Here is a 21,699-nt window from a genome sequence, read left to right as displayed (position 1 = left end):
TAATAAATAAATAAATAAATAAAAATCCCTGTATTCTGTACATTCCAAGGGATAGATCCATATAAATGGAAATTCATTTTTTTAAGCTTGTAAAAGAGGTGGTAGGGACCATCAGTACCGCAAGCATACGTAGAAGGACGGGGCTGTAAAAAGGCCCTCCTGCGCCCAGGGCTGCCATGGAGCCCAGCGGTGGTGGTGGGTCGAGCCCGTTCGCCGCGCTGCTGGGCCTCCTGCGGAGCCGTGCCAGAGGGGCAGGGGCAGTGGGGCCGGGCGGAGGGCACGCGTGTGGCAGCCACAGGTGTCTGCTGCCTTCACCGAAACCGGCAGTGGAGCCCGAGGCTGTATGGAGGCTTCTGCAGAAGCTCTCTGCACTGCCTGGCTGTGATCTCCGTGGGAGGCTGCACAAGAGCAGTTTCCACTTTCCTCTTATTTTTCCCTTTCAACTTTGGAGAATGTCTCCGCCTGGTTTTCTCTGAGCTTGTGTGCAGTAATATTCTCACTCCCAGTGATGAGAAATAGCTGTGAGTCATACTTAGCATTTCAAACTCAATGGTTACAATTAGAATTAGTTTCTCTATTGCATATTAAAGAGAGGGTGAATGCTTAGCTGAAAAGATATTTTACATTGCCCATATTTATTCTGATCAGTGGTTTCATAGGACCTTTTGCTAAAGTTGGTGAAATGAAAATACAGATTTATTGCTTGTCTATAATAAAGGTCATCGTGTTGTCATGTTATGATTTCATGTAAATCATTTGTTCTTTTTAATTATTCTAGTGAGTGACAATTAAAGATTTACAAGTCAACATGCAGCAAATATTTCACTGGAATTCTCCAGGCTGCCAGCTTCATTGCAAGTGTGAACGTTTCCACTGAGGTCGTGCGAAGTAGCTAGCACTCGTAGAGAAATAACCACAGACTGCTCAGTGTTTAGCAGGCAGAGAGTTCAGTACCACCACAGATACAAAGCGGGGATTGCCTGAAACGGGCCTGGAAGGGTACGACGCTTCTTGCCAGATCTCATTTTGCCTGGTCTTTCTGCACGCCCTGGGCATGCTGGATCACAATGCAAGAAAGAAAAGATTAATAACACCCTAGGATTTGGAGCCAGGAGTTTTGTGCCTGAAAACTAAAGTAATAGGGTGTGTGTACACTGAATCCAATGAAAGCTACTCAGGAACACGTAGTAAATATCATGGGCTAGATCAGTCTTATGTTACATGTATAACAGTCCCATCAGTGCTTTCAGGTAGCTTGTAACCTGACAGAGATTTGGCTTTTCATTTTGCATGCTTTCACTGAATGTGATTCTTCCCCGAATAAAGGCTGTGTGGTCACCTTCACACCTCCTGCCTGAGGACGCCTCCTCTGGCTAGGTACTTCTTCTCTCACCCCTTCTTCCACGAGATTAGAGGCTTTCCCTCTTGCCTTTTTTCTAGCTAGTGCAATGCAGAAATTAATGACATAGTTCCTGTTGGCTTCAATGGCAAGAATTTGTCCCTGGATACGTTGAAGAGAGGGTCTACAGGAGCTCATACCTCCTTAAGTCAAGAGTTCAGTCGTGTTTTCCAGGGCGGTGGCCACTCCAAAGCTGTGGTCTGGGGACTTGTGTGTCGTTTCCCCCCCAGAGGGATATTCGTTCCCAGATGAGGAATTGCTTGATTTGGTGGGGAGGAGCCAGAGGGGAGATTCATGGGCCAGGTGCTCCCCTGTCACTGCTAGCTTTGAGTTTCACTGTGAGATGGAATGACCTGTTCCCTAGTATTTTAGTTATTAATCTTTTCTGCGCTGCTCATAAGTGCTGGGTAACTTCAGGAACTTGAAAAATATTAACAGAGGGTCCTTGCATAGGTTTCCCCTGAACTCTTCTAGCTCTCTTTAGTACTGAGATTTTCCAGTGGTTAATCTGTATTTCAAAAATAGAAAATGAAAATGGTATATCATATTTTATGCTGAAAATGTGCACTTTATTAAACTGGTAAATATTTATTAATAATATTAGAATTCATCTTTAAATTAGACATTTCATGAATTACCTTGCCTTGGAGCTATAAAAACTTTATTGCAGCAATAAAAAAAATGTAAAGGAGGCATTTTGACTATGAAATTTCATTTCATGGTCAATTGAATTTACTATATCTGAAAGAACTAAAGATGGGGCTGTAAAATAATTATGATGTTCGTATACACTTACAGAACAATGTTCTTTTGCAGTGATACTAGAATAGTCTTATTTAAAGGCTGTATTAGTAGTGTATTGCTAATCACTAAAGCTTCTTTAGCTGAATACAAAGTTAAATTATTGTAATATGAACTACAGCAAGTTTATGCTTATCTTATGAAGCATTAAAGAGCTTTACTGTAAGCAATATTTAATTTAGATAAATGTAGTCCTGCCCTGTTGAAAAGTCCAGTAGAAGAATTTCACCTTGAAGAAATGTCATGAGATTTTAAATCACAAATGTTGAAAAAATAAAATGGGCTTGGACAGAATTATGATTAATACTGTGTGTCTTTGGCTTTTTTCTATGTACTACCTGACATGTTCACCTATAAACTTGAATGCAGATTCGCCAGAGGCATGGTTAAAAATAGGTTATGTCAAGGTTCTCCTATGTCTCCCTTAGGGTATGGAGTTGGCTAGCTACCTCATAATACTTTAGCAAGTACCTCACATATTTCCCACAGGAAGACCAAAAAAAAGGAAATAATTATTTTTAACATATTATTTGTGTACTGTTGTATTGAAAAATTCATTCACAATGAATGAATGCGAGAAAGATGTTTATTCTCATAATAAATCTGCCCTAGAAGTTATTAAAAGATTGTATTGATGAGTTAACAATTGGTCATTTTATTAAGAACAAGGTAGTTCCTGATATACAGGAGCTGCTTATGTTATAGAAAGAGTGACAATTTGTCACAATACTGATTAACTTCATTAATATTGGCAACAAACACAACACATTTATCTTTCTTAAGAGCATTTTACTATATTTAAAAACAGACAACAGCACAAAAAGAGGAGATAAAATGAAGGCAGTTTGATTAACTTTCATATTTTAATAATATGCAAATAAAATCCTGATACTCAAAAATGAACTGCTGAAAAATGGAGCACTAATGTATGTTTGACTTCAAAGAACACCGTGGATTTACGCGATGCAAATACTATCCATATAAATACCTGAATATAAATAAGTAGAAATCAATAGCAATATCCTCATTAAAAATCAAGCCCCAGTATTTTATATTAATGCTCTGTTTTCTGTTGAGCTGGCCATACAAAAATTATTTTAATCTGCAAAATGTGGCAATTCTATAAAACTACAACTGGTGCTCCTGAGGGTTCCTTTTTTTAACACCTCTCTATAATCTGCCCAGCCTGCTGAGTAGCATTGACATCAGTAGTACATCAATTTCAGAAAGTGGATTATTTTTACTAGACAGCTATTGTGACATATTGGGTCAGTCATAAATGAAAGATATTCATGCAAGCATGCAATACTTGTAATGAAGTCTCACTCTGACCTTCTGTATGATTGATTCTGTAATTTAGTTTTCTCAGGCAGTGCCTGAAATGAAATGAAATCATGTTGAACAAGTTTTGAATACCCACAGTGCACCAGGAGAAGAAAAATCTGCAGCCCCAGAGGCTTGAGAGAGAGCAGCTGAACGATTTATCTCCATGCTATTATAGCCTTTGCCAGCATTCAACATTTCTTTTTTTTTTTTTTTTTTCTTATTTGGCTTAAGTACTTAATTCTGCAGGTAGCTGTAAATGGGAAAATAAAATGCTGTTCAGATTTAAAATGACAGGACAGGAGTATGTGCAGGGGACTGATAAAATATCTTGAATAGAACTGACCTTTCATGTAGCTGAAAGTTACTGGGGGATTCATCCTCATAATTACCATATAGATTATTTTTATTTCTTTCCTGCAATGAAACATTTCAGAGAGCAGTAGTGCTGATTGAATGAAAATTGAACTTGTTAACATTCTTTTCAGCTTAGCCTGTTGTACATAACAGAAGGTTAGCTCTGATGAATTTCAAAATTCTTTCTCTGATATCTAAGAAAGACAGTACAATAATTGTCTCTTTTCAGGCTGATTTTTTTTTCTTTTATTCAAAAAAGTACAGATGTTTCAGAAACAGACTGTTAATTTTACATATACTGGTCCCTATACTACTTATGCTTTTAGAGAAATAGTGCTCCCTATTTGATGAAGATTTGAGCCTGTTTATATTTTATAATTGTTGCGATGCTGTTAGTACGTCTAGGCTTCTGCACAGCTATGGCTAATTCATAGTGGAATAGGCGCATCTTTAATTACATTACTACTTAGGAGTGGCCCTGCACTCAAATCAAACACCAAAGGTGGCTATTGCTGTTATTTCAAGAAGAGACTTAAATAAACAGCTCAGTGATGTGGCTTTAAACAACTGAGTTGCAAATTTTAGCTTGTTAAAGACTGCATAACATAACAGAAATGTCATTAACGTTTCAAAATAGTGGTGCCTTTTACTTAAAAATCTAATTTTTACTGAGTTCATTCCCAAATTACTAATTTATCTTCCCAATGAATAGATTACCAGAAAATTGCAAGAATAAAAGCTAAAAAAGTTGCTTTAAAATTGGCAAAAGAGCACCTGCCTGCCTGCCTCTAATTTATATGTTTAATTTTCCATTACAAAGAAACTTATTTGTAAATCTCTCTTTTAATATTCAGTCTATAATCTTATATTTAGAGAAAATGGAGTAGGTTTTCAGTTAATGCAATGTTATAACAATGTTGTTTAGTGTGTTACAGATGAAACAGTTATTTCATGGGTCATTAATGTGTTTAGTGCCTGGAACGTTCTATTAAAACAAGCCCTTGTTATTGTTATGAACGTGTTTATTGCCATCTTTAATACAAAAAAATACAGCTAATTCTGGAAGATTATAATTATTTGTTTGTAAGAATAGCAACTATTCTCAGTAGAAGACATTTTCTTCAAAGTTATTTTATTTTTGTTTTTCCTTTGAGGAACTATGACTACTAAACTCAAGCTTCAGATCAAAAATGTTAGTCTGGTTCGTACTGGACTTTCCCACGTAAATGGTAGCTGTTATAGCCACTGTTTTTTAAGAATTTGTGGTACCGTGAGAAACTAATCTCCAAACTAAGTAATCACACGTTCAGTGATGCTCTTATGGGCCGGATCAGTGACATTTGGCCGAATACAGACCGTTGCGAAAGGTGGCTGATGCGTTGTGCAGCTGGACCTTCAGGGCTGGCGTGGGATTCGCAGTGCCGGCGTGTGCCACCATCAGCCACGGCGGCAGACGCTTTTATGCCTGCAGATCTGAGCTGTGGCTTTAGCTGATGAGCTTTTGACTTTTTCTGGCGTAATTTTTTTGCTTTGTGTATTGCTGATATTCCGTGCAGTACTTTAAGTCTAGCGACGCAGGCGTGTGTTTGCAGTTGCCTTTCCCAGAGCACGTGTACGCAGCTCCTAGGGCCGCGGCAGGGTGGACAGCGGGCTGGAAACCACCCTCTGGGAGGCAAGAGAGAGCCGTCGCTTCCGTACGGAAACCATGGGCTACAACTCAGTATCAGAGCAGTTTAACATGCTATTAAGACACTGGTAGCCTGATGATGTGATAAATGATAGACTTTTCTGATAGCGTGCAGATTCCCATGTCCTCAGCGCGGATTATGTAGTCAGCTTTTTGCGAGACACGCGCGTCCCTCCTTACTCCTAGGCATGGGCACCACAGGCCATGCGGTAATGAGCTTGCTGTGGTTGAAGAAGGCGACACAAGCTCTGGTGTTCTTTTCAAAAACAGGTAATTCGAAGCAGAAGGCAGTCTTTAAGTGAGTCTTTATTCGTAGTCTCTTGGTCAGCACAGACTATTCCATGTCATAGTAACCACAGGGGAGGGTGCATCCATATGTGCATATACTGTGCACAGCAACCACAGGGAAGGGTGCATCCATATGTGCATATACTGTGCACAGCAGCCACAAGGGAGGGTGCATCCTTATGTGCATATACTGTGCACAGCAACCACAGGGAAGGGTGCATCCATATGTGCATATACTGTGCACAGCAACCACAGGGAAGGGTGCATCCATATGTGCATATACTGTGCACAGCAGCTACAAGGGAGGGTGCATCCATATGTGCATATACTGTGCACAGCAACCACAGGGAAGGGTGCATCCATATGTGCATATACTGTGCACAGCAGCTACAAGGGAGGGTGCATCCTTATGTGCATATACTGTGCACAGCAACCACAGGGAAGGGTGCATCCATATGTGCATATACTGTGCACAGCAGCCACAAGGGAGGGTGCATCCTTATGTGCATATACTGTGCACAGCAGCCACAAGGAAGGGTGCATCCATATGTGCATATACTGTGCACAGCAGCCACAAGGGAGGGTGCATCCTTATGTGCATATACTGTGCACAGCAGCCACAAGGAAGGGTGCATCCATATGTGCATATACTGTGCACAGCAGCCACAAGGGAGGGTGCATCCTTATGTGCATATACTGTGCACAGCAGCCACAAGGGAAGGGTGCATCCATATGTGCATATACTGTGCACAGCAGCCACAAGGGAGGGTGCATCCTTATGTGCATATACTGTGCACAGCAACCACAGGGAAGGGTGCATCCATATGTGCATATACTGTGCACAGCAGCCACAAGGAAGGGTGCATCCATATGTGCATATACTGTGCACAGCAACCACAGGGAAGGGTGCATCCATATGTGCATATACTGTGCACAGCAGCCACAAGGAAGGGTGCATCCATAGGTGACAACAGGCAGCAGGTGCTGGGGGCACCTGTCTGAAGAGCAGGTATGACCGTTGCTAAAACATGGTGCGAGTAGGTTATGACCCATCCAGACGTATGAGAGACTTGCACATGGAAGAAGAGAAATATGCTGATGTGGGCAGAGTGGTCGGGGAAACCCCTGAGAGCGTTTGCTCTGGACGAGGCCCGACGCAGGATCCGTGGGCAGCAGAGGCGGTTGTAAGGCGCCGCGCGGCTGTGCAGAGGGGAGGCGGGCTGCACGTGGTGGCGGGCACCGCTTGGGCCTCGCGCCGGGGCCGCGGCTGCAGAGTATCCTGTCTCTAGGCCCAACCTCTAAAATGAGGTGGGAGCAAAGCCTGCTGCTTTCCCGAGACCGCCGCATTGCACCTGGCCGGAGGCTGTGGCTGCTCCAGCGACCCTCCTTCCTGGGTCATTAAAAATCTTCCTTTGCAATTCCTCCTATTCCCTGCTGTTACCTTTCCCCTCAGACAGCTTATCCAATACTCAGCTTCCGCTCAAATTACTGAAACACGCAGAAATGCTAAGTCTCCCTAGAATTTTAAAATACTCTGTGTTGCCAAGTAGCTAAAAAAATACCTGGCTCTGGTAATACAAAAGGTAGTGAGACCTATTTTACTGATTTGCTTTAAAAAAAAAATCCTAAACATAGCTGCAACACCTATAGCAATTGTTAACCAAACAAATGTAATGCCATGAGCCCCCCCAACTCCTCGCCCCATTTTCGATAACTTTGGGAATGGCCATGGGCTGTCAGGCTTCCTCCTAGTCTCTCCCTACGCTGCCTCCTGCGTAACAGGGGACCTTTGAAGTCTGCCTGTGATTTGGAATTCAGAAATTCAAACGGTAAGGAATCTGTGAATTGGGTGATGGCAAAGCATCAGTAGGAGCGCTGGCAGGCCCCAGCTGCAGACGGGTCCGGGACCAGAGCGAGCCCAGGCTGCAGCGGGAGCCCCATTCCGTCCCTCCTGTGGGGACCACGTGGGAACTTGCCTGGTTGTCTTTCAGACACGTGTGGATCAGCAGGAAAGCCACTGGGTAACAGTTGAGTTGACTTACAGATGATGGAGCAGTGCCCGAGGGTGAGGAAAGCCAGCCACTGGAGGGACCACTACAGCAGTGGCTCCAGGTCAGACCCAAAAGACAATCAAGGGACAAAAAGGAAATTACGTGACAAAAGATTAGAGAGATTTCAAGAACAGAAGTTAAAGAGAAACTTGAGAGTTGCTGGCAAATAAGAAGATTCTATCGCATGATGAGAGATAAATTTCTAGAGACGTCTGAGATTGCCAGAACAAAAGGAAATAGCTGCTCAGTTTTGAGAAATAAACCAGCAGACCTTCATGTTATTTCCTTTTTTTTTTCCTTCTTCTTCTTCTTCCCAGGGCCCTTCTCTGGGTTACGTATGAACAAAACCTGGTAATTTCTGATGTATTGGGACTGGGATATTACATGCTTTTGATGTTTTCCAGGCAGCAGAATGTGCATAAGCCTCCTGTCACCAACCAATCTTTCAGATCCATCTGCAGGCATAATTTCTTCTGAACTAGGATGTACAGTCTGTTGTTGTAGTGTTTATTTGGGAGTTAAATTAGGTAAGGTTTACTTTTCTATAGAGGCAGGAGGCAAAAAGTGGGAGTTTTCTCCCTGCTAGAGCAAAGCAGATCCTGCTTGTCGTGGCTCTCTGATAACGGTACTTCGGCAGGGCTCTTACTGCTTGCGGCGTGTAAAGAGGGGAGAGGGCACTTCTTCAGTGGTGGTGGGACCAAGGGGCATGTTCTGTGTTCTGTTAATTAAGGACTTAATCTCTGACGGAGAAGAGCATCCCATTAGTTTGTTTTGTTTTGGTTGGCAGTGAATTCCAATCTTGTAACAATTTAGATTAATGGATTATTTTATCTGTAGTTTATTTGTGGAGAGAAAGAGTATTGAGGGTTTCTTCTAAAGATACACTGACCTGCCCAAAAGTAGAGTGAGTAGTTGACAGGCAGGGGCACTGATGATTTCACTCTTTACATTACAGTGCATTTGCTTCAGCTTAAATTTGTTCTTTAAAATATTACCTCAGCTTATGTTACACTGATGTTGACAAATTCCTAAGGCAATAAAACATATTATGTTCTAAGTCACCTTCCAAAACCAGGGTACAGGAGGCATAACTGTAAATGTTGAGTTTTTGCATAGTTATTTTTGTTGGTGTGTTTACCAAATCTTTCCTCGAAAATCTAGCTCAAGTGGTACAGGGTTGGGTCCTGGGCCTGCGCCTTCGTGGCCCACATTTCCCTGGGCTCTGTCCTGGCGTGGCTAGGAAGAGCTTTAGGGGGAGGCATTGCCTATTGAAGTGATTGAATGTTCTAGACCTTGATTTTAATCAGGACTTCTGTATTACTCACAATGTTCTAAAAAGTAATTTCCTAGATTAAGTTATATTTTGAAATATCATGTTGAATGTTCATAGGGATTAAAATTGTATCAGGGCAGAAATCCAGGATAAAGCTATTGAATGGAAATGACACTCAAAATGCAGGGTAATTGGAAATTAGGACATCTCTGCAGGTCATTGCTGGCCCTTCATACCATTTATCTATCAAGATAAATACTGTATTGCTGGCTGTAGTTTCTACTGGGCGCTTTATGAGTTGATATCAGAAGAACCAACTGTCTTTTATTACCTTAATTTTTCCCTTACCACCCAGTGCTGTATCTCTTTGGCAGGCTTAAATACACTGACTGTCAAAAACCACTGTTGAAAACGCTATATAAATTAACATGTGGGAGTTTGCTCTTTTCTTTGTTTGTTTTTTTTAAGTCTCATTTCTCTGTATTTGTTTTGTTTGCTTTCTACTAGCTGCTGAGGAAGACAGATATTCTATTGTTTTTTGAGAAGTTCATACTTTTATAAATCAAATTAAAATCAGCTATATATTTGGCATACGTCAGGAGAAACAGCACAACTTCTGTAGCCTAACAAGAGAGAGGTGATTTTGTCTCTAAGCAGACAAGAGTAGCAGAGAGTAGAATAGTTTGATGGATGGACATCTGTATGAGGTCCTTTGATCCTGCCTTCTGCTCACTGCATTAATACTGCCTTCAAGGCTTGCAGCAATGCAAGACAGTGGTGACAGAAAGCCAGAGTGCCTAAATAGAGTTGTTTTGAGAGGGAAAGGCTTATTGGACCCTATATTGCTTTTTTGTGCCATGTGCATCCTTGAAGAGACCAGAGGCATGGCTGGCGTTCCCTTCCATAAATGTGTCTATACCTCCGTTTTTGTAGCACCATGCAGAGTAACAACAGAGAGGTCCTAGACAAAGTTCCTTCAGCCTGCAAAGGAATCACACCAGTTATTTCTCTTTGGGTTTTCAGTTTCTTGCGTTATGCTCCTCTTTCATTGTCAAGCTCAGAGAACCAGCTGTTGAGTTTTGCCTGGCTTTGTGCTAAAATCACCAAGTTTTCTGTAGCTTCAATCCAAACCATAGAGCAAATCAGGGTCATTCAAAACTTGATTCTTTCCACTTGAAAGTTCATGGTTTTTTGCCAGAACTAATCTGTGGTTTTTGAGTAATGTTACGAAAATCCTGAATGCCTGTAATACTTATATATCACTTCTGTTCTGGTTAACTTTATGTAAGAAATGAGCATGTGATACTGTGTAGTATTTTCACGGTATTCTCAGTGGGTTTATTTTGAATACATAAGCTTTACCTTTTCACTTTTCAATTTTCATTCGGGTAGTAATGTAATTAGAATGTCATGCAGATGTTTTAGTGCAATTCTAATTTTATTTCCATGCGTGTTCCTGGTATATGATGCTTTTCATTGTTGCCTAGACAGTGAAATGTTAAAGATCCTTTTGATTCAACAGGAAGTTTCAATGATCCAGTAAAAAATAAGAATTAAGATAGCCGATGGCAATTTTGATTTAGTTCGATTTGTTTGCTCAGAAGGTGTGTACAAAGGCTGCGGACCTAATGTTACTAAAGACTAGCTACCATACCTTCTTGCTACGTAGCAAGCCACTGTACAAATGAAAAAATGGTCTGTGCTTCCTTCTCTGAAAGCCCTTCTGCACATGGGTATGTACAGTAGTCTATGGAGGCCACAACACCGTACCACACAGTAAAAGTTAAATTCCCACTCCTTTCCTCATGATTTTTTTTGTACTGATTAGCAATGTAACTTATGTTCAAGGTACAACAAATATATTGTTTGTAGTTGTCATAGGAACGTTAATTTTTTACTAATCAGTAAACGAGAAGAGACTGGAAATGCTATAAATATTGTTTTTCATATATTATGTCTCATCTGATGTCAGGTGGCCAATTACAAAATATCATTGTTCATATTTATAGCTTTTACTGGAGGTTTTAAAGTTTTTTTTTTTTAATTAGCTTAAAAAGTTAGGTAAAAGTATAGAAAAGAAAAAAGAGGAAAGAAATAAGTTGGTTGAAGACCCACACAAACATCAAATAGTCTCAGAAGAAGAGACAGTTAAGAATTCATGGGCTTGTGTATAAAATTAGATTCTGGGTCAGTGCAAGTCAAGAGAATTTAGGCTCAGTAAAATCATGGGTGTAACTGAAATGACAAGACTTAGGGTAAATCACTTGTAACCCATGTCATCATGTTTTGTTGCCTTGGTGTAAAGGCCAAAAAAGCCTCTTTTGCGTAATAGTAAAGAGAAAACAGAAGCTAGCCTTTTAGAGGTAGAATACCTCTAGGAAAACACTGTGTACAAGATTAATGAAGAATGCTAATTTCTATGAGGGAAGCTAATTCTGATTATCTCTGCCTTTGTTTTAAAGACAGAGTTTTTCTCCGTGCGGTACAATGGTGCCTGTAAGTAAAAAGAGTGGAGTAATATGCAGAAAGTGATATCCTTTAAAAACGACTTTGAATGACTTCCAGATGCCACTGCCAATGTAATTCTAAATCAAAATGACCCTATAGTTAACAGTAGGAAATTTCACAAAAAGGTGCCCTGAAGCAAATGGGTATTTCAGCCAGTAAGTCTGATGGTTTGATCTTTTCTGTATCAAGTGCTCCACTTCTGATACACCCATTCTTCTCTAAGGGACTAAGCTTCTTTCCTGAAAACACTAAAAGAATTTGAGAGATAGGGAAGGAAACCTGCTCTGGTATGGATGATGGGCCAAGCCGGCAAAGGTGTGGAGGGCACAGGGACAAGTGCGGACGCCCATAGGAGAAATGAGATCTAGCGTGTAGGATCTGGATCATGAGCATGTGCTTCATCCGTACTGAATCCAGGTGAAACATCTGGCATAATAAATGCGCTGCTGCGCTGATAAGTAGCTCTCTTTTTTTGCATAGAGGCTTCAGCACAAAGGCACGTGAACCCCAAATTCAGAATTAATGTAATTTATTGCTGTCAAGAAGCAGTTTGCTGTAGCAGTCTGACTTTGGATGGATGAAGTGCGGGGAGGACTAAGTGTGTATCACCTTTACCGAGTATATTGTTTCTTTGCACTGCCAGCACTTGTGTCGTCTAAGATTTTCAGAGGCCCCCGTTGGGGGGCAGATTCCTAAAAAGTACGAGCCAAGCCACTTGGGCTAAAGTTACCTCGCTGCTGGTGCAGGTCTTTGAAAATCGGCCTGGCCTCGTCAGCACGTGCTAAGACAGCCCTGGAAAAGTCAGAATCCTTTGGGGAAGTCAGGCGGAGCACAAGCCGGGCTCCTTTCAGCATTGCAGTTTCATTTTATGTTATTTCATTAAGGCTCATTGTACCTGCTACTAATTGCAATGTAGGTTATTAATTATGGAAGAGTTTTCAAAATCTCATTTATTTCTCATGTTTTCTCTGGATATAGATATAGATATAGATATAGATTAGTGGATATAGATTAGTCAAGTTGCTGAATCAGTTTGTGAGCTATTTATTCTCTCCATTTACTAGCTGCTCTGAAAATCTTCTTTTCAGCTTAAATGTTCTTTTATTATATATTGATCTTCTGTGTGTAGTTAAAAATAACAAAACTGAGTAGTTCATAATCAGGTTCCAGTTGACTTTTACCTTCAGGGCCTCCCTTTTTTTTTTTTTCCCCAAATGTGATAAGCACTGTGTAGATGTATAAGAAGACATAGTTCTTGCTCTCAAGAAACGGTAAAGACAAAAACCTGCAAGCACTGAGTTTCTGAGAGACAAAGCACAAGAAAATTAAAGTTGGTGATTGGTACGTAGCTTGCTAGTTCCATACGTATTTGATCGTTGGATTAAAGATAAAAATGGCCCCTGCAAAACAGGACCTGTAGGAGTGGCTGGAGCCACCTCGGCGGCTCTCCCCAGCGCGGCAGCATCTGCGCCCGCGACGTGGCAGGGCCATGCTCTTTTCTTTAAAATCACTTAAAAATCCCACTCAGACCGCACTGTTTTTTACCTACCACTGTTCCTAGTAACAGCTATGAATAACTGAATATCAGGAGAGGAAAAATTTTTTTTCCTTTTTTTTTTTCCCCACCAGTTTTGTTTACTTTTTGCATTTGACAGCAGTTTGTGTCTACTCAGTAGCAATGTTTTCCCTGTGTAGTCAGTCAGCTGGTTTCCCTGTTGTTTATGTGGTTATTTCACACAGCAACAAGAGAAAAAATACACATGTTTAGAAATGGGGAAATGCAATTTTTATTCCACACAGAAACAAGTGGGGGAGAAGTGAAGTCTGGGGCAGGTGTGGTCACGTTGCTGCGTTCAGCTCATGAAGGAGAAATGACGCAAGCTGCAAGCAGGCAGTGTCAGTTCTGCCCGCTTGCTAAAACAACTTTACCTGAGCACGTTATCTGGTCGCTACTGATGACTAATGTTTCAATCTCTTTTAGGATCAGAGTCACACACAAGTTTCTCAGTATCGCCAAGACCACTCTTTGATCATGAGGTCTATCGTGCATATGACGGACGCGGCTCATTCAGGAATGATGCCTCCTGCTCAGCTAACCACCATCAACCAGTCTCAGCTAAGCGCCCAGCTGGGGCTGAATTTAGGAGGCACTAACCTGCCACACACTTCTCCCTCCCCTCCTGCAAGTAAATCAGCCACTCCTTCCCCGTCCAGCTCTATCAATGAGGAAGATGCAGATGAATCAAACAGAGTAAGTTGTGCCAAGCGCTGTCGTGAGTAAGCTTTACGCGTCTATACAGTGTACTTCCGTGAATGTCGCAGTAGCGTCTCAGCTGCAATGCGGCCATGTAAAATATACAAGCATTACAGTATGGTGGAGTATGTGATTCGCTTGCTGCTTAGCTTCTTTACTTAGGAAGCTTCCATAATACCACCATAATAACAAATGTAAGAATATATGGGTATAATATAGACACATATATTCTATTGAACATGTTCATGATTAATTTCCGATTTTATAGACCTGGTGAATCTCTTTACTCGTCAACTTTGTACAGTTTTGTCATTTCAGTATTCTCTCATTTCATTTAAAATATATATGCCTTTAGATAGAAATAAAACAAGCTTTTTTTAAACCGAAAGTTTAGTTAATTTGCATTTTGCATTAAATAAGCCTGTTATTAAAGGAAAACTGGATCAACAAAGTACAGCGCGGAAGTTATTATGGTTGTATAATTAAAGGGCCTAATGCAGACTGTTTCATGAAAGGTTTTCTCATGATGTTGAAGGAAATCATGTCTATGGAAGGGTCTTTGTATAGGGTCCCTAAAATATCAAAATATAATGACTATCATAGAGGTATATCTTAAGCCACTGTATCCTCTTGCTGCCATAATGTATGCAGAGTCCAACGAAAGGGGGACAACCTGCGCCACCGCACAGCCCCTGTCCCTGCATGGGAAGCAGGGGAGGTGGGTGTTTGCCATGGTGGGTGTCCACTACAGGTAGAGAGAAACTGGAGAACTGCTTCTGGTTTTTGCTTGAAGGGTAAGGCATTTTTAACCCTTGCCCCATGTCTTAGTTGACAGTCTAAGCCTGGGAATCAGGAAATGCCTCCAAGCTCTTGTCTTTTGAGCCTCTGTTGCTGAAATTATGTCTTTATGGAGAAACACAGATTGCCAATTCAAAATATATTGTAGATTAGATCTTAAATTTTTGTAGAAATTAGTGATGGGGTGTGCTTTTTCAGATTAAATTTACAGGATTGAGCCATGCTCACAACGAGTAGTAATTATTTATGCATTTAGTCTCGGTAGAGCTGATGAGATTAAGTTGACAGTAAATCCTATTTGGTAGGAGTAAGGCTTGCACAACAGAACTCTCCAAAATGTTGCCTACATGCTAATTTTATTCATTTATTATTAAACCAAACTGTCCAGAATCTTTCAGAACTCTTCTAACTTATACTTCAGGCATATATAGACTGTGCTTTTGTTCCTCTTTCCCAGGCCACTGGAGAAAAAAGAGCTGCCCCGGATTCTGGCAAGAAGCCCAAGACTCCGAAGAAGAAGAAAAAGAAAGATCCCAATGAGCCACAAAAGCCGGTGTCAGCATATGCCCTATTCTTCAGGGATACGCAGGCTGCAATTAAAGGGCAGAACCCTAATGCTACGTTTGGAGAGGTTTCAAAAATAGTGGCATCTATGTGGGACAGTTTAGGAGAAGAACAAAAACAGGTAAAAAATCGATGCGGGGATGTCTCACAAGAAGTAAAACAGTAATCCCCCTAACTAATCCTCCTCCTGCCTCTGCTCCAAGTGCGCTGCACTGCTTGCTGATGTAGACATCTTACTCTGTAGAGCTACATTGATTTTGAACTTGCTGAAGATCTGGCCTCTAAAACGCATTTTGTTGTATGACCCAGTAGGTAATATTGAATAGCTGTGTTTGTCTTTAAATTTTAAAGGGCAGTTTGTAGAAAGCTCGGGTGATGCCATCCTAGAGGCCTGTTAAGACCACCTTTTGATAATTCCTGTTTCAAAGCTCTTGTTTCCTATTAATCAGAAGTTAGAATAGAAAAGGGGAAGGTACACCACATTTACCATTTCCTTTGATCTGCCTTATGAATTTGTTACAAAGCCTGTTGATTTTGAACCTTTGAAGGCAATCCTGTATGCCTCATTACAACAATGCAGTGTGTGAAATGCTCTCTGCAGCTCAAACTCGCTACAGAATGAGTTTTCAAAGATCACCTGTTCTTCCTTGAGGGCTATTCTTCTTTCTATACACATGTAACTCCTACACATGAATTGAAAAAATAATATATTCCTTTGGGGCTGTTGGTACTTCTGTGCAGCTCCCATTAATAGTTAATGGAAGCTGTGGTGGAAGAAGAGATCCCTAATAGAACACCTTTCTGGCATGGTATGAAAATTCCTTGTTTGTGATACACCTTTGGAAGCTTTTTGTCTGATTTAACATGTGATCATGATTTAAGGGCAAACCTTAAATTTACTAATGATTGAAGATTTACTGGCTTTTTGCCCAACTGTTCTTGTTACGCTCAGTGGGATTCTCTAGTATTGGCTGTGGGGAAAGTGGATTGTCCAAACTCTGTAAACTACCTTTTACAGAGATACAAAGATTTTCTACGAGTAATTCAAATACTTATTTAAAGCAATTACCAACTTGGTGTTTTTGCTATTTCTTATCACTTTAGATGCCTTTCAGCATCTGAAATACTCAGGGTTCTCAAATCCCTGGTACTCAGAGTCGGTACGACATCCTTTCCTGGGGAGGCGAATTGTGCATACATATTCTTGTAAAACAGTTGGTTGCTCTAGCAGATTTTTTTATTCATGATAAATCAACATAAATTGTGGTAAAAGTCCAGCAAGTGGACCTGACAGTCTGTGGTCACCCGCAAGAATATTTAGAACTTTTCAGGGATGAAAACGTTGTAGCATTAGAGCATCTGGTGGTTTTTGGTCTTTGCTTTTTGTTTCTTTATAAGTGATTTTGAGAGCATTCTGACAAAAATTTCTTAATAATTGGAGATGGTGAAATTGTGGTGTCTTTTAATAGGTGTATAAAAGAAAAACTGAAGCTGCCAAAAAAGAATACCTAAAGGCACTTGCTGCCTATAGAGCAAGCCTTGTTTCCAAGGTAAGCCAAGAAGTGACTTCAGTGTAATGCAAGTTAACATTTGGCAATGGTTTTTACATATGGGAGCGGGGAAAGGGTTTGTTATTCAAAACAAAAGTAAAATTCTAGGGTTTTTTTAATACAGTTTTTAAAGATGTGGTGCTATTGCTTGAACAATAGTCTTTAGTCTTTGCAAAAATTGTTTTGTATCTCTAATGCCACAGTAATGATTACCAAACAGTAACTATGCAAACATGCTTCCTCAGGGATTATCTTTGGAAGCAAAATAATGCCACTCACTGTAAAGTAAAATTTAGTCATGAAAAATATACTGACTTTGCATCATTAACATTTGCAAGTTATTTGCAGATTTGTTTTCCCGTAAGTGCTGCTTCTCAAAAGACAGGCTTGAGTTGCTTGGGTTTGGAGAGCAGTTGCTGTATGAGAAAGCTTAAGTATTTCTTCCAAGTGAGGGAAAGAGATGTGCTGTGTCTCTGAATTTGGGAAGTTCTTACTAATGGACAAGCTGGCAGTGAGCCATGCTGAGTGTTTTAGCAGATCTCTAGTTAGAACTCATATGGTGTAAACAAGGCTCTGCTGTCTTATTTGAGAAGTTACCTTTTTAACTGGCAGCATTAAATTGATGGTAGATCTGTTGCACCTGAATACCACATGAATGGATATATGTTTATGTCCATCAAAAATGTATGTAAAAACTAACCAAGGTGGTTATTTCTGTAGTGATATTTCACAAAGATCAATTACAAAAGTATCATTAATCACAAGGAAGCAATAAAATAAAATGATGATCTGTAGCTCCTGAGAATGCTTATTTGAATGTGCAACTGCAGAGCATTAGTAAATCACAGGGAAGGTTGCTGGGTGTTCTCATTAGTGCGTAGAAATACAACAGCAAAAATTAGACCCACACATTCGTGAAAACTGAAAGATTTCTTCTCCTTGTGTTTGAGAAGCTGTGTTTTTCTCATTGTCTTCAGGACTTAGATGATATTTGCAAAGCCTTTACTATCAGGATACTAAGTCCAATGGCAGCTGGAATTCTAAACATCTTTGAGGGTTTTTTTTTTTTTTAATCCTAAATTCCTTTCTCAAAACCATCAGAAGTCAAATTTTCTTCCAAATTCCATGAGACTTGGGTTGCTGAGTTACTGGGCTGCATGTGGGAATACTGGGAGTGGAAATATGCTCTAAATCCAGAATTCATTTCCCCTCATTTGAGACATCCATGCTGTAGCTTTTTCATCCAAGGTTGTTGCTGAGAGTAGGGATAGAAAAGACGCTTCTAAAGCATGATTTGACACATTCCAGGGTACATGCCTAAAGCATGTCAGATAATTGCACTGGAAGAGACTTTTCCTCTCCACTGTCTTTAAAGGCATTCTAGGCAACTGGTTGAGATGTAATGTGTATACTGTAGATGTGCAAAACTAGGTGAGAGGAATCTTACCTCTGGTGCTTAAATATGTCCAATTTAAGCATACACAATATCTTCAAATACACCTAGTATAACTATGTCTTTAAAAGCACGAGAGTGCCCCATTTCTTGCAGCAGTGCTGCTTGCAGCATATTTAGGCTCCTTCAGCTGCGTGCTCTTGAAAGCATTCCCCTTAGACTTGTGTCTGGTGGAGGTACTGAGGACTTGATGCCTTGGACACAAGAAACTACAGCAAACAAATTGTAGAAGTTGTTTGAGAATTTGTGGCATCTGTACACTACTCTTAATTGGTGCTTGGGATATAATCCTGTTCAGATCCGTCTTCCAAAGAACTTTTTTTTTTTTTTTAAATATATAAATATAGAAAGCATTGGGCCCCTTATATCTCTTTCACCAGACGATGTAAGTGGCATCTGTAGCTTTCTGGTGTTGAACAAGGGCACAAATTAGCTTTTTGTCCAGGGCACCAGGGTACAGATTAAGGTGTGGTGAAGGCATCAGTGAATGAGAATGATCTTCTACAGACTGCTGGTTGGTCTTTTCCAATTAAAAAAAAAAGATGAAAAAGTCTCCTTGAGTACCTGTGGCTTTTGTTTTGGTAGAAGCAGTAACAAGGCTGTTCTGTTAAAAATACAAGGTATCTTAAATTGATCTGGGTGATACTGAGCCAGGATACTTGCCTTTCTAAATATCTTAAGTGCAATCAGCTAGATTTAATGTGGAGTTAAGTATTGAAAAAGGAGAAATCAGAAATACGTTTGTGAAAGCTTGTATTGGAGGAAGAAAGCAGGCAACATAGAGGATGTTCTGCACAGCATTTCTGAAATGGGACCACTATAATAATTGCACAAATTCTTAGGATGAAGTCTTTCTCACTGCATGCTGAGCTGCTTACATTGAAGCATGGGAGGGCTGGAAGGGATTTTGATAATTTTGGGACTTGATATGAGAGGATCTTTATTTTCACCAATATCAATTCTTGAACTTCTTTTTCAAACACAGGCAGCTGCAGAGTCTGCTGAAGCCCAGACCATTCGTTCTGTTCAGCAAACGCTGGCATCCACAAATTTGTCTTCCTCCCTCATTCTGAATACTTCTCTTTCGCAACACGCAACAGTTTCTGCATCTCCTCAAACTCTTCAGCAGTCCCTTCCCAGGGCGATTGCTCCCAAGCCTTTAACCATGAGACTGCCCATGAATCAGATTGTAGCTTCTGTTACCATTGCATCAAACATGCCCACAAACATTGCAGCTCCGTTGATAAGCTCTATGGGCACAAACATGGTGGCAACACCATCTTCATCTCAAGTAAGCCCCTCCATGCAAAGCCAGCAGCACCAGATACAGCAGCTCCAGCAGCAACAGATGCAGCAGATGCAACAGCAGCAACTCCACCAGCATCAAATGCATCAGCAAATACAACAACAGATGCAGCAGCAGCATTTCCAGCACCACATGCAGCAACACTTGCAGCAGCAGCAGCATCTTCAGCAGCAAATGAGTCAGCAGCAAATGCAGCAGCAGCTGCAGCACATGCAGCTGCAGCACATGCAGCAGCAGCAGCTGCAGCACATGCAGCACCAGTCGCAGCCTTCCCCGCAGCAACACTCTCCGGTGGCCTCGCAGATCACCTCTCCCATCCCGGCCCTGGGGAGCCCGCAGCCGGCACCTCAGCAGCACCAGGCACAAATACAGCCTCAGGCACAGACTCAAGTATTATCACAGGTCAGTATTTTCTGAAGATAAATGATGCTGCGACATCGCTGTGTGTTTATCGAGGGGGTAGGGGTAAACCATATTTGGCTGGAAACTGTAAATTGTTGATGGTTGTTATGCAGGGATGCATAACAGATCAAATGATCCTCTAAAGTGTCTATTAGATAGGCAATAAAGAACTACAATGTAGCTGTGTATCATCTTTTAGCTGACTATAAATCTTTTTGGTTTTGTTTCTGTTTTTTTAAAAAAAACTGTGCTCTTTTTCATGTGATGCCTTTTTAATTTATTTAAGCTTTACCTACAATATGTGAATCAAATGGCCTAATAAATACCTGGACCTTATGACTGCAAAATGGTCTTTCAGAGTTATATAATATAACCCTTCTTTCTCTAAAAGTGAATAATGCACTTCAAGGCAGTGTGAACTCATGAAGCCCTTAAAGCACAGTTGTAACTACCTGTAAAATGATGATTGGATTTCATACAATCATACTTGTATGACATGAGTTAGTTGATGGCATTTTTTGTCATGAAAAAATAGAGTAAATCACAGATTTTTGCCAAAGCTCTTAATTTTTTCTTTCCTAAATGTCTTCAGAAAAACAAATGCAAGTGAGTAAACTTAAATGTTTGACCCATCCTTTCACTTAGTTTCTCCAAATAAACCCACCATAGTTTGTAACAAAATATATATTGACGGTTACCCTATTACGTTAATTCCAATTACAGAACAAATGTGAATATTATATTCTGTGTCGAAGTGATGAGTTTCAGATTTAATACACTGTATTTTTAAAAGGGAAATGCACTTAAATAAAACTGTTATTACAAAAAGCTAAGATAAAAAAGCAAGAGTTTTTAATACGCTGTAAAACCAGTAGAATATTTAAAAGAAACTCCACGACCGAATAATCAATGTAAATATTTTCTTTAAAAGTTGTAAGTTTTCATATCATGTGTTGTAAAGTTTTCATAAATGAGGCTTTAATGTAAACACTGGTAACATGAATTATTAATTGCTACATTGCTTATTGTGTTTTTATGCTGTTTTATACTTTTTTATGAGTTATGATAGCAGCAATTAAGTTGTTTGTATTTTGCTTATCTAAAATAAATGCTTTTATCTTGCTATAGAATAAACACATTTCAGTAAAACCTGTGGGCCATAAGTCTGTGATAAAAAAACAGAAGTGTTTGCTCATAAAAATGCCATCTTGGAAAATTTATTTAACTTTTTGGATTTTTGTTTTGCCAAACGTGGCGGGTAAGTGGGTCCTGAGGTGAACCGTGTGCTCAGCTCTCGTGTCCACGAGCGCTCGCTGCCGCAGAGCTGCCTGCAGCTTCTCCGAGGTTTTCTGGCTTACATCAGAGAGCGAAAACAGGTGGGAGAGTTGTAAAACATTCATCCTCGCCTGCGTTGCAGGTAGCAGGAGGAACCGGACAGTGAACCTGTCTGAGCAGTCGTGTTCAGAGATGGCGATAAGTGCGAAACGTGGTTTTCTCCGTGTATCTTTGCGTTTCCGGTGTAAAGGCAGCCGCTGCCGCGGGCCTCGTGCCTGCAAGCGCCAGCGTCGTGGCTGCGGCTGGTCCCTGCGCGTCCGACTTGCGCGTTGCATCAGCAAAGGAGCAAGTGGGAGGTGGGGGACGGAGAGGACAAGGGTTTCAGATGACGGAAACATTCACGTGCAGCG

General features: G+C 40.7%; 1 protein-coding gene across 2 annotated transcripts in view; it reads left to right on the top strand.

Moving 5' to 3' along the window:
* TOX3 (TOX high mobility group box family member 3) overlaps window positions 1–21,050 on the top strand; it is a 78,273-nt gene extending 57,223 nt beyond the window's left edge. Inside the window, exons 4-7 of one of the 2 annotated variants that reach the window (XM_067302906.1) lie at window positions 13,669–13,938; window positions 15,197–15,424; window positions 16,773–16,853; window positions 19,292–21,050. In XM_067302906.1, coding sequence (XP_067159007.1) covers window positions 13,669–13,938; window positions 15,197–15,424; window positions 16,773–16,853; window positions 19,292–20,029 — 1,317 coding nt within the window. In that variant the 3' untranslated portion in view covers window positions 20,030–21,050. The remainder of the gene's footprint in view (window positions 1–13,668; window positions 13,939–15,196; window positions 15,425–16,772; window positions 16,854–19,291) is intronic. The other variant, XM_067302905.1, reaches the window with a different exon arrangement.
* The last annotated feature ends 649 nt before the right edge of the window (window positions 21,051–21,699 follow it).

This window comes from Apteryx mantelli, chromosome 10 (genome assembly GCF_036417845.1).
Source record: "Apteryx mantelli isolate bAptMan1 chromosome 10, bAptMan1.hap1, whole genome shotgun sequence".
Classification (NCBI taxonomy): Eukaryota; Metazoa; Chordata; class Aves; order Apterygiformes; family Apterygidae; genus Apteryx; species Apteryx mantelli.
The sequence above is the reverse complement of the archived record's forward strand: the minus strand, read 5'-3'. Positions and strand labels throughout refer to the sequence as shown.